The sequence below is a fragment of the Taudactylus pleione genome, unplaced genomic scaffold (assembly GCF_031769625.1).
Source record: "Taudactylus pleione unplaced genomic scaffold, aTauple2 ptg000934l, whole genome shotgun sequence".
Taxonomy (NCBI): domain Eukaryota; kingdom Metazoa; phylum Chordata; class Amphibia; order Anura; family Myobatrachidae; genus Taudactylus; species Taudactylus pleione.
The window spans coordinates 3,419,328-3,432,597 of NW_028285335.1; the positions used below are offsets into that span (position 1 = coordinate 3,419,328).

General features: G+C 40.3%; 1 protein-coding gene across 3 annotated transcripts in view; it reads left to right on the forward strand.

The window, feature by feature from the left end:
• Nucleotides 1–13,270, forward strand: part of LOC148473337 (deoxyribonuclease gamma-like) — a 33,613-nt gene that overhangs the window by 12,618 nt on the left and 7,725 nt on the right. For 2 of the 3 annotated variants that reach the window (XM_088459750.1, XM_088459749.1), the window contains exons 2-6: nt 1,533–1,626; nt 5,574–5,662; nt 7,003–7,092; nt 10,237–10,349; nt 11,783–11,895. In XM_088459750.1, the coding sequence (XP_088315876.1) occupies nt 1,546–1,626; nt 5,574–5,662; nt 7,003–7,092; nt 10,237–10,349; nt 11,783–11,895 (486 nt within the window). In that variant the 5' untranslated portion in view covers nt 1,533–1,545. Of the gene's footprint in view, nt 1–1,503; nt 1,627–5,573; nt 5,663–7,002; nt 7,093–10,236; nt 10,350–11,782; nt 11,896–13,270 lie in introns of those variants that run through there. The other variant, XM_088459748.1, reaches the window with a different exon arrangement.

A 13,270-nucleotide genomic window follows, 5' to 3' on the forward strand; every position in this document is an offset into this window, starting at 1 on the left:
CTAGAAGCACCAGAGCAGAGTGTGACACCCCAGCCAGGGAAGAGGAACTGCACAGGTTGTGATATGTGCAGGGTGCTGGAATAATCTCTAATTACAGCATATTGTCATTATTACTATATAAAGCTTCAAAAGTATATTGTAATACATACATGCCTACTCTCCCAGGACCTGCAGGAGGCTCTGCACCCCTGGAAGAGTAGGCACATTTCCCACATCCTGCCTACTTCCTGATGAATGGGAGAATCTTACCGGCAGTTCGAAGTCCGGGTGTAGGGAGTGGGGCGTAATGGGGCATTTTTATGATAATTGCGTCATTTGACTCCACTCCCTGTTTAAATAAGTGCTATTTGCTGGCTTTCCCCATGAGGGGGAAGGGCCTAATTACATGAATACTCTAGCCCCGCCCCCCGTTATTGCCCACCAGAAAGGTAAAAACAAATGTCGGTAAGTATATCTTAATAATACTACCACTTTAATATTTTGGGCCGTATTCAGTTAAAGGTGAAATCGGCCATTTTCGCCATCGTTTGCGAATCGGCCATCCGATCGGCCGATATATCGCCCGCTATCAGCCGATTTGCAGATGATTTGCGGCCGATTTCGCCAACGACAGCGAAAAACACCCGTTTTTCACCTAAAAACTGGAGAAAAGTTTTCTCCAGCCTAGGGCAGGCGAAAAAATTAGCAAAATCCCTATTTTTGGGTAAAAATGTGGGGATTTCTTACAGAACCCTTTGGACAGCCCTCGTAATGATACTTTAGCGGAAAAAAAAAGTAGTAAGTTGCGTACTTTGGCGAAAAACGGCTGCCAAAATTTCGGTCACATTTTTTTTTTTCCCATGAAAAATGCGTTTAATGTATTGGGGCTGGTATTTCGGAGGGCCATAAGGATGCGCCAAGTGTTTTAAACATCGCACGTGGCTGGCGCAGGTATTTTTTTAAAACCGCTAAAAAAACGCCTGCGCCAGCCACGTGCGATATTTAAAACACTTGGCGTATCTTTATGTCCCTCCAAAATACCAGCCCCAATACATTAAACGCATTTTTCTTGAAAAAATAACATTTGGACCGAAATTTCAGCTGTCGTTTTTCGCCAAAGTACGCATTTTCCGAAATTTTGTTTAGCTAAAATATAATTTGGGGAGCTGTCCAAAGGGTTCTGTAAGAATTACCCACAGTTTTACACAAAAATAGGGATTTTGCACATTTTACCCCTTTTTTAAAATGGAGAAAAGTTCTCTCCATTTTTACATGAAAAATCGGCGATAAATTATTGCTGATGCGATATCGCCAAAAAATCTGCAATGTTATCACGGGTGCGATAATATCGCTGCTAATTGAATACGGCCCTTTGTCTGGTAACAGAAAGTGAAACAGTTTAGGCTTCTTCTATGTACATATTGATGTTCGCTACGTTTCCGTTCAGTCAGAACCTTACATAGAAGAAAGAGGAAGCAACAGCTTAGACTGTGGTTTCTGCCGTCCCTTTATGTAACATAAAACATGGCTTGTCAATATTTGTTTTGTACCAGGCGACATAAAACAATGAAGATCGCCTCATTCAACGTCAGACGTTTCGGACTAAAGAAATGTACAAATGCCGAGGTGCTACCAACCATCGCAAAGGTAGGCTTAAACACAGGATGTGAAAGATAAGCCACCAATCAGACACTTGCTTTCACTGTCTTATTTGTGCTCTAATTTCTGATTGGTTGCTGTTGTTTATGGCTGATTTTTCCCTTTAATGAATTGTTACAAAATTATTCCATGGATGCTTAAAAAGTAATTAAATATAAAACAGGTCGAGACATTTACAATAAAAAAGTACAGTTTACAACAGAAGTTTTGTGCAATTTGTTCTGTAATCTGAGTGAGCACAGAGTTCCCACAGTCCGAAAAACAGCAAAGGAACACCTGGCGCTTAATCATTAATCAGTGCAATAACTTGGTTACTTACTGTTTTCTAATATAGCGAACACTCAACCCATATAGAGAAAAAACAAACCAAGAAAGAAAGTGCTAGTAATCAATATTTAATGGTCAAATATAGAATAAAATCACAAATAAAAAAGTGACATAAAACAACAATTACAACGGTTTCTATATGTGCCTCCCACTTTTTAAGGGGCCAAAAGTAATGGGACAAACTAAACAATCCTAAATCTAACTGTCACTTTTTAATACTTTGTTGCAAATCCTTTGCAGGCAATTACAGCCTGAAGTCTGGAACGCATAGACATCACCAGACGCTGGGTTTCATCCCTGGTGATGCTCTGCCAGGCCTCTACTGCAAATTTCTTCAGTTCCTGCTTGTTCTTGGGACATTTTCCCTTCAGTTTTGTCTTCATCAAGTGAAATGTATGCTCAATCGGATTCAGGTCAGGGGATTGACTTGGCCATTGCATAACATTCCACTTTTTAGCCTTAAAAAACTCTTTGGTTGCTTTTGCAGTATGCTTCGGGTCATTGTCCATCTGCACTGTGAAGCGCCGTCCAATGAGTTCTGAAGCATTTGACTGAATATGAGCATATAATATTGCCCGGAACACTTCAAAATTCATTCTGCTGCTTTTGTCAGCAGTCACATCATCAATAAATACAAGGGAACCAGTTCCATTGGCAGCCATACATGCCCACGCCATGACACTACCACCACCATGCTTCACTGATGAGGTGGTATGTCTTGGATCATGAGCAGTTCCTTTCCTTCTCCATACTCTTCTCTTCCCATCACTCTGGTACAAGTTGATCTTTGTCTCATCTGTCCATAGGATGTTGTTCCAGAACTGTAATGGCTTTTTTAGACGTTGTTTGGCAAACTCTAATCTGGTCTTCCTGTTTTTGAGGCTCATTAATGGTTTACATCTTGTGGTGAGCCCTCTATATTCACTCTTGTGAAGTCTTCTCTTGATTGTTGACTTTGACACATATACACCTACCTCCTGGAGAATGTTCTTGATTTGGCCAACTGTTGTGAAGGAGTTTTTCTTCACCAGGGAAATAATTCTTCTGTCATCCACCACAGTTGTTTTCCGTGGTCTTCCGGGTCTTTTGGTGTTGCTGAGCTCTCCGGTGCGTTCTTTCTTTTTAAGAATGTTCCAAACAGTTGATTTGGCCACACCTAATGTTTTTGCTATCTCTCTGATGGGTTTGTTTTGATTTTTCAGCCTAATGATGGCTTGCTTCACAGATAGTGACAGCTCTTTGGATCTCATATTGAGAGTCGACAGCAACTGATTCCAAATGCAAATGTCACACCTAGAATCAACTCCAGACCTTTTACCTGCTCAATTGATAATGAAATAATGAGGGAATAGCCCACACCTGTCCATGAAATAGCTTTTGAGTTGATAGTCCCATTACTTTTGGCCCCTTAAAAAGTGGGAGGCAGATATAGAAACCGTTGTAATTCCTACACCGTTCACCTGATTTGGATGTAATTACCCTCAAATTAAATCTGAAAGTCTGTAGTTAAAGCACATCTTATTTGTTTCATTTCAAAGCCATTGTGGTGGTGAATAGAGGCCAAAATATGAAAATTTTGTAAATGTCCCAATATTTATGCACCTGACTGTATATATATATATATATATATATATATATATATATATATAATATGTATGAGATGGCACCAGTCCAGAAGATAACTTCCCCTTAATACAAGTGTATGTATTTGTATGTTTATATATAGGTAAATGTACATCTTATTGAAGACCGCACTCCCTCAAATATTTTGGATGGTGTCTGCTGAAACAATAAAGATAGGAGCGGGATACTGCTGTAGTGATCGATAAATGGATGCACCTGTTTCAAGCGACTAGCATGTATTCTACCTTTATATATTGTGTACAGGACCCCTTGCGGGTAACTTACTAAAGTGCAACAGTGTATAGGACCCCTTGAAGGTAACTTAGTAAAGTGCAACAGTGTATAACTTAATTAAAAATTATAACAAGCATACCACTGGTCTGCACCATAGCTATAATAGTGCAAGTACATGCAACAAAAAAATTAATGTGTAAAAATAAATAATTTGATAAATACATAAAAATAAGAAATAGGTAAACTAATTGAATAAATAATTACCAACAATTTATTATTACATAAAATATTTCAGATGCAGCCCTAAAAACAACAAGTAGGACAACCCCTACTAGGTGCCCACTAATGTAGATGTACAAAAGTGCCAAGTGCAGTGCAAATATGCATACAATCAAATATACAATGTTTAGTACACTTGTAAAAATAGAGATCAATAGTAACAATCAATTCATAACGCACTGAGGACTAAAAACAGCAATTCCATAGGTTTTCAAAATAATTATAAAAACATGGAATACAAAAAAATCAATGCTTATCTAGATAAAATTCAGCAAGAGGTTCATGAGGCAAGAGCAGTAACTTCCCAACGTGTTTCGACCGTTCAAGACATCACCAAGTCTATTATTACACTGATATAAAAATATATATATTAATAAATGTAGAAACAAAATTTAGTTTAAAAAAAAAAAATCATTTGAAAAGAAGGGACATATAAACACTACACCCCCCCCAAAAAAAATCAATATTTAACCTGCAGTTTTGTTAGTTAAAGCTAAATAAAAAATATGGGTTTATACAGTATATATTATATAGCCCAAAAGCTTGGCACCATCACGCTAATTAGGGAATGCATTCATATTTACTTGGTGACCACCCACAACCTTGTACATATTTCTCTCCTACAAATTAAAAAACCCTTAAGAAGAGGGACTGATACTTGGTACACACTTCAACTATAGTGTTCGATCTAGCAACGAACGATACATTGTTCTATCATCAGAGGGTGTGTAACCCAATATATCTGTGAACGACGTCTTTCAGCACATATCTGATCGGCCCTGCATCAAAGATTCTTGGTGGGTACACACTACACGATATGCTCCCTGAGCGATATCGTGTAGTGTTGTCCCCGGCAGGCTGTGCTCAATGTCGTTCATGACATTGAGCACACCCGCTGAATGATATTATTAACAATATCGTTCAGCGCCGGGCTCTCTCCCCCATTCCCTGACATGCAGCAACCTGACGAGATCGTCAGGTTGGCCTGCATGTCAGCCCGATGAACGATAATGACGAACGACCCGCGGGAACGCGCGTCGTCGTTATCGTTCATCTTTTTAGGTTTAAAAATGGACGATAAAGAGGACGACTGAACGATAACGATATTGTTATCGTTCAGTCGTCCACTTTATCGCCCAGTGTGTACGCACCTTATGACAATATATCTAGCAGATAAATTGTTTCATCTGGCTGTGTGTATGGCATATTCAAATGACTCTGCTGACCACACACATCAGATGCACGATTGGTGGGTGTGGATGCACTTACCAATCGTCAGGAGAGCATCCTGGTCCCAACACTATGCAGAATAATGAGGTGATTGGTCGGGATCTCATGCAGGACCATAGAACACTCCCACCACCCTCCTCTCTTTCTATTTGGGGGAATAAGGCTAAAACAAAATCCCTCTGTTAGTGACATGGTAATCTTTACGTACATCTGTGTGAGCCTATGTGTCCATTCTCTTTCAGATAGTATCTCGTTATGATATCATCGTACTGCTGGAGGTCTTCGATGCAAAGGAGAAAGCAGCAAAATTGCTTGTGGAGAAGCTAAACAAGTGAGTGCTATGGCTGGGGGCACTAATCTATGGGGCTGTATATAGGGGTTTGGGCTTTCGAGGTACCTGTGTGACCTGACTCAGGCCTTATATGTCTCACCAGTGATGTTTCATAGTGATAACACCAAAGTCACGCCCACTCTTCAGTCCTAACTTGCATGGTGGTAAATAAGGTGATAAAGAGTTACTGAATGTTATAGCATATGGGGCAGGAACCTACAGACAGGTTAAGGCAAAAATGTGCTTATTTGTCTCATATAGGCTATCCCCTCAATATATGTCCCAGGGAAATATATCCAAAATGTATAGAGATATTACATATAGAAACAAATGAATGAGTTTATACAACCATGATTAATAAACTGTATTTAGCATGTTGCAAGTTACTACTCTCATTAATTAGAATGCCATTGGAGATGACAGCAACAATTTTAGTGACATGCAGTACCTACCACAGATTATAGGTGGCGCTATGGTCCTTTCATATCTGCAAAATGCAAAAATTAAAGCACAGTCAACTTTATATTCTGATTGAAACATAATGAAGGGGCAATATTACAGATCAAATGAGGTCATGAAAAGTTATTTTATTCATTACAAAGCATTGCTAATTTGAACAATAGATTAACAATTCTAGATATAATTACCCTTCAAGTAGTAAATACAGTTGAAAATATAGTCCAAAAATGGGCAATAGATTAGGAAATTTAATGTAATCTTGTTTTAAAAATCAGACTTTTTCATACATTAAACAATATGCTGATACTGCATAGAACGTAATGTGAACACAAATCCAGGTGCCTGCTGCAAACATAATGCAAACAGAATACTAATGTGACTATAAGAAAGTTCTAAGGCATACGCATCTATGCGATTGCGCCACCCCACTTTTTTCCGCACGCAAGAGCATTCATCATCATTATCATTGGCCCACACCTCTACCCCATCCTAGGCGCAGGAGAGCCATCTGAATTTGGTGTCCAAAATACATTGCCATAACTCTGGCTAGACGCCCACAACACACCCACGTGATTGTTCTCTTGCGCACGTGATGGTACTCTTGCGGATTTTTGAAGACTTGGCCCCTTACCGCATGCGTACCAAACTCTGGAATGCGGTGCATTCTGGGGCTTGGATGCGGCATTGTTCAATAGAAGCCTATGAGCTTCTATTCGCAACTCCCCCTGAGAGGGATGCAATCGGATCCTTCCCAGCACCCCCAAGACGCATTCGCAGATGGACTTTTGGGTCATCATTTTTTTTTTTTAAAAGATAAATGTAAATTCTTTGCTTTGAAGGCAGATATGAAATGAATGTCCATTATTGCTCTCATTATTCAGCACGTGCGAGGATGGCGCTTCTTATAAGTACATCATTAGCAAACCTTTGGGAAGAAATGATTATAAAGAACAATACCTCTTTGTCTACCGGTAAGTGTCATTTCATCCATTTTGGTGGGAAAGACCTAACTAAGCTCATTGCTGTGATACTGGTAAGAACTTGGGTGTTTGTCTCATTAAATTATGCTGCTCATACAAGGGGAGATATATCAAGTCTTGGAGGGAGATAATACGGAGACTTTGCCCAAAGCAACCAATCAGCTTCTTACTGCCATTTCAGATATTGCTCCAGAAAATTACAAAAGCTGATTGGACGCTTTGAGGAACGTATCTACTAATATCTCTCCAAGGCGTTGATACATCTCCCCCACAAAGAGGAATTATCTAAAGAGTGGAGAAATCTGAAAATGTTCTTAAGGGATCATTAAAATAATTTTTTTTTTAATATGAACCATGGAGGTAACAATAATACACCTTTCAGACAGACAAAATAAACCGGTCATTTTCCAGCACCCGATACTTTTTGTGTGTTAAAGGGTCAAACCAGGTTGAAATTCCCGGGACTTCGACCCTGGTAATTACCAGGGTTTTTTGCCAGATCTGACACGGGTTTCCCGCTGTGTGAAAAGAGTCAACCCAGGTTTTTCTAAACACACTCCATTCCTGTGCAGTAGATCAGTAAAAACCCGCAGGTACATAGCAGATAGCATCACAATGGACCAAATGTGCATGCATTGTATGTGAATGATGATATTGCATTCTGCACAGGTAACTCTTTACCACACTATAAAGGTTTTCTGTATAAACATCTTACGGGGATACACTGAACTGAAGCATAGCAGTTGTCTAGATGCGCTAGGTAGAAATGTGAGGAATTTTGCCACAAGCACAAAACACAGACGATCAACATTCGTCATATGACAGATATCACTCTAAAGTCACTGGAATGTACAACAAATCGGGGTGATGACAGAGCTGTTACATGGTAGAGGCACAAACATGTATTTACATTCATAAATCTCACCAACACATTTGTATTATAGGCATGTCCCAACACCACCCACAGATATTTCACCTAGAAATATTAGCAATAGTCACCAACCATAGCCCAAAATCTTGTAATATATTACTTCGTATTACAGTTAAAAATACAAAATATATATATATATATATATATATATACATATACATACATACATACACACACACACATATTACATACAGCAGGTCGACTAAGTATTGAACACATCAACATTTTTCACAGTAAATATATTTGTAATGGGGCTATTGTAACAAAATTTTCACCAAAAGTCAGCAACGACCCATGCAATCCACACATGCAAAGAAATCAAACCATAGATGTCCATAAATTAAGTTATGTGTAACAATGTGAAATGACGCAGGGAAAAAGTATTGAACACCATTAATGAAGTTTATTTAATACTTCGTACAAAAGCCTTTGTTGGTAATGACAGCTTCAAGACGCCTCCTGTATGGAGAAACTAGTCGCATGCATTGCTCAGGTGTGATTTTGACTCATTCTTCCACACAAACAGTCTTCATATTTTGAAGGTTCCATGGGCCTCTTCTGTGAACTCTGATCTTTAGTTCTTTCCATAGATTTTCAATTCGATTCAAGTCAGGTGATTGGCTAGGCCATTCTAGCAGCTTTATATTTTTTTCTCTGAATTAGAGTGTATTATTAATTTAGTATTATTCATTTAGAGTGTCCTTGGCTGTGTGTTTGGGATCATTGTCTTGCTGAAATGTCCACCCTTGTTTCATCTTCAGCATCTTGGTAGATGGCAGAAGATGTTTATCAAGAATGTCTTGGTCCATTTTTCCATTCATCCTTCCTTCAATCATATGAAGTATGTCAGAAGTTGAACCGTATGCTGAAAAACAGCCCCACACTATAATGTTCCCACCGCCAAACTTCACTGTTGGCATAGTGTTTTTGGGGTGATGTGCAGTGCCATTTCTTCTCCAAACATGGTGTATATTATGGCATTCAGAGAGTTCAGTTTTTGTCTCATCTGACCAGACTATATTCTCCCAGTATTTCACAGGCTTGTCCAAATGTTGTGAAGCAAACTTTAAACGAGTATCAACATGCTTTTTCTTCAGCAATGAAGTCTTGCGTGGTGAGCGTGCATACAGGCCATGGCGGTTAAGTGCATTACTTATTGTTTTCTTTGAAACAATTGTACCTGCTAATTCCAGGTCTTTCTGAAGCTCTCCATAAGTGGTCCTTGGCTCTTGGACAACTCTTCTGATAATTCTTTTCACTCCTCTGGTCAGAAATCTTGCGAGGAGCACCTGGTCATGGCCGGTTTATGGTGAAATTATGTTCTTTCCACTTCTGGATTATGGCCCCAACAGTGCTCACTGGAACATTCAAAGGTTTAGAAATCCTTCTCTAACCAATGCCATCAGTATGTTTTGCTACAATAAGGTTGTGAAGGTCTTGAGAGAGCTCTTTGCTTTTACCCATCATGAGATGTTTCTTGTGAGAAACCTTTTTATAGGCCATCAGTTGGGACTGAACCAGCTTATATTAATATGCACTGACAAGGGGCAGGATTGCTTTCTAATTACGGATTGATATCAGCTGGTGTCTTGGCTTTCCATCTTGTATAAAGCCCTGAGGGGACAAGCTCGCCAAACAGCATTTACATGAAACCAGCACAGGGGCCTCCACCTCCTGTTTCCCTTTATTTTTTGACATATGAATTATAAAGGTAACAAAACCATGCAATGTGACAGCCTTCACAAATAACTAATGAATGTGAAGTATAATAAAAAAACCCACACACCTTAACAGAGGGATGAGGAGAAAAAAAAATAAATCAGTGATAGTTATAACTAGTGTTAGTTATAATTAAAATTAAAGCTTGGGACTGCCTGCTCAGTCCCCTTGTTAAAAAGGTGCGTCTGAATCCTGCCGCACCAAATGAACAACTGAATGCCTGTGGCCAGGGGCGGGGTATATGTGGAGGAGGTCCTCAGGCATCCTGGGAGCTGAAAGCTTAACTGTTTGGTGCCTGGATCGCTCCAACCACATTATAACCCATGGTATCCCTGTGGATCCCTATGGACCCTGAAGAAGAAATTAGATTTGTTTTTTCATGAATTGCCTAAACCATTTTAAACCCAAATCAATTTGTTACCTGGTCGCACCATGAATAAACCTTGATTTATACTGGTACAAAACAGCATGTGTTGTGGTTTCAGTGGGGACTTGGTGGCAGTGAAGGAACAGTACCAGTACGCGGACATGCAGGAAGGGGACGAGGATTCATTCGCCCGTGAACCGTTTATTATCAGATTTGAATCAAAAAAGACTGGTATGAAAAATCTATTTCCCTGACTAATTCAAATAGAAATTACTTAAACAGTGCATAGTAAATATTGTTATACAGGTTTCTTTATATATAATTCCTTCCATTAGTAACAGCTTACTATAGCTATGTAACCTCTCACAAGGAGAAAAAAAACAAAATTATCAATATGATTATATAATTATTATAAAAACATATTCACGCATGTCCGGCACTCCAAGTATAATGGGACGCTCCGGTGCCCTCCAAGGTCAGAAACAACCCACTCAATAAACATCCATCGGCGGAGGCACTCATGACACTGAGTAATTGTAGTAAAAAGTCCTTTAATCCTACGTTTCGGGATCAAACTCCCGTCGTCAGGGACATACAGCAACATACGGTGATGCAGATGGAAGCTCCATGAAGTGAAGGGCAGGTGGGACTTAACAATATGACTTGCATTGGAAAATCCTGTCCACAGCAGTTAGATTGAGCTGCATGTTTTCTGGAATGTATTTGGGAGTCCCTGTACAATGGTTCAGAGGTGGCTAAACAGACGCACAGAGATATTCTGCTTGACTGGCATGTTATGGCAGTGTCGCATACTTGTCATAGGAGCAATTGTGAAATCAGATGCTTAATCGTGTCTATTGGAGGCCATGCTCTAATGGAGATACAGTAGCACGGGCTTGGTGCAAGTCCCAATTATGCTTCCGATGGTTGCGAGTGCAGGCGCAGAAAGTGTGGGGGGATCAGTTCTTCAGACGCATGCTTGTACACCAGGGGAACGGCTGATATTAGCATTAGGGATGTGCAGGCTCGGATTAGTTCTCGGATTAGACTTTTGTCCAGGAATGATGATGTTTGTCCGTGAAAGATGACATTTTGCCTCTTTCTGAGCCCCAATTTTTGGAGGGAAAAATCAGAACCCGGCGTGCAAATCCGAACTAATCCGAGCCTGCACATCCCTATTTAGCATAAAGTCACAGATGCAACTACCACAAAAGACACTAGCGCCGTTGCAGCAGCTCGCGATTCAGAATAAGCTCCTTAGTGTTAGCCATGAAAAACCAGCAAAGATCGGCGCTAGCTAGAAAGGTCATGACAGGATAAGCATTTCCGTAACTGCAATTGTGATATCTAGTTATTGTTCCCAAGCCATTGAATGTTATGGGCCCCATCCATCTACGATGGATTGCCGTGATCCCGCGATGCTGCAACCCGGCATTGCAGAAATACAACATGTTGGATTTTGCCGATTTGACGATCGTGATCAAAAAATTATCGCGATCGTCAAATCGCCGACATTTAACAGGGCAAATGTCTGCGATCCGGTGACGGATCGCAGAACATCGATGGTGGGAGGTTGGCGTTTCCACCCGCCGGATCGCGACTAATAGTCGCTGATGTATGGCCACCTTAACAGGAGCAGTAAGTAAATCATTTCCTTTTTCCAGCTGTGAAGGATTTTGTCCTTATCCCGATACACACCACACCCAAAGACTCCGTGCAAGAGATCGATGAGCTGTATGATGTCTATCTGGATGTGAAAGAAAAGTGGGAGACAAAGGTAACAGGACAGTCAGTATTATCATTACTACGTGTCCAGCGGTTTCATTTGTAAGGCAGCACCCTTGTAGCACTCTATAAAGAAGATAATAAAATATGGGGAGAACATAAAAACTCCAAGCCAAGAGCTCTAAGTAACTTGCTCAGATGCTAACGCCTAATAGTAAAAAAGTAATATAAATGATAACGGTTTATTTATAAGGCACCACCGCTGTACAGAGTGGTAATACAGCAAATATACAGACATAGAAGAGTAACAGGTAAAGTACTGGGAATTCAATAATTATGATACAGCACATAAGACATACCTATGTAATGGGCAACGTATTTAACAAAAACATTTAGTTAAAAAAAAAAAAAACAGGTACAATATAAGGATCCCCCGCAATATGGGATGATAAATATCTGCGCTTTAATCAGCATTAAACCTTTAGCTCAGTGGTTCTCAAACTCTGGGTCTCATTCAGAGCCGCTCGTAAGCGGCCGCTCGTTTGTTCCGAGCGATGTTCGCACATCTGCGCATGCGTACAGATTGTAATACGCATGCGCGAACCAGTCAGTGCGGCCGAAAATCGTGTGCTCGCTAAATAGCGAATGCCTGCTAATTTGAGTGACAGGAGGAGGCGTATGTGGGTGGTAACAGGGGAAGGTGCTTGAAAACGGAGAGTGAAGATCAGAACGCAGGCGTGCCAAAAGGTCAAAACGGGCATTTTATGGGTGTGCATAATTAATACAGCAGCGTCATTGACCACGTCACTGGGCTATTTTATAGTCAGAACTGCTCGCAAGATTGCGGTAGGAAAAACTAACCACAAGAATAGCGAGCAGTTCATTCGCCTTTCGACGTACTCGATTAATCTAATAAATAGCGGACATAACGTATGATGCGAGCGGCCAGGGGGGCGTTTTTTCCAAAATTACGACCGCAAGTTTTGTTCGCTCGTTCAGACATAGAGGCGTCAACAGACCGCAGAGAGCGAACGGTTAATTTGAATAGCCACCCCCTTTTTCTGAACGAGCGAGCGCAAATAGCGTCCAGCTCTGAATCAGACCCTCAGTCCTCAGGACCCCACAAAGTTCACATTTTGCAGGTTACCTCACAGGTGCACAGGTGTAATCATTACTCACTGACACCTTTTAAGAGATCCACAGGTGGAGATCATTATTATTTTACGTGTGATTCTGTGAGGAGACCTGGAAAACATGTTTGGGGTCCTGAGGACCGAGTTTGAGAACCCGTGCTTTAGCTGATACAAATTATTGTGGTGATTCAAACAAGCCAACTACCTTGCTACAGTGTTCATTATTGCAATATTCATTGACATTGATTGGCTACTTTTTTTTTTACACATTCTTTACACTTTTTATGTTCTATG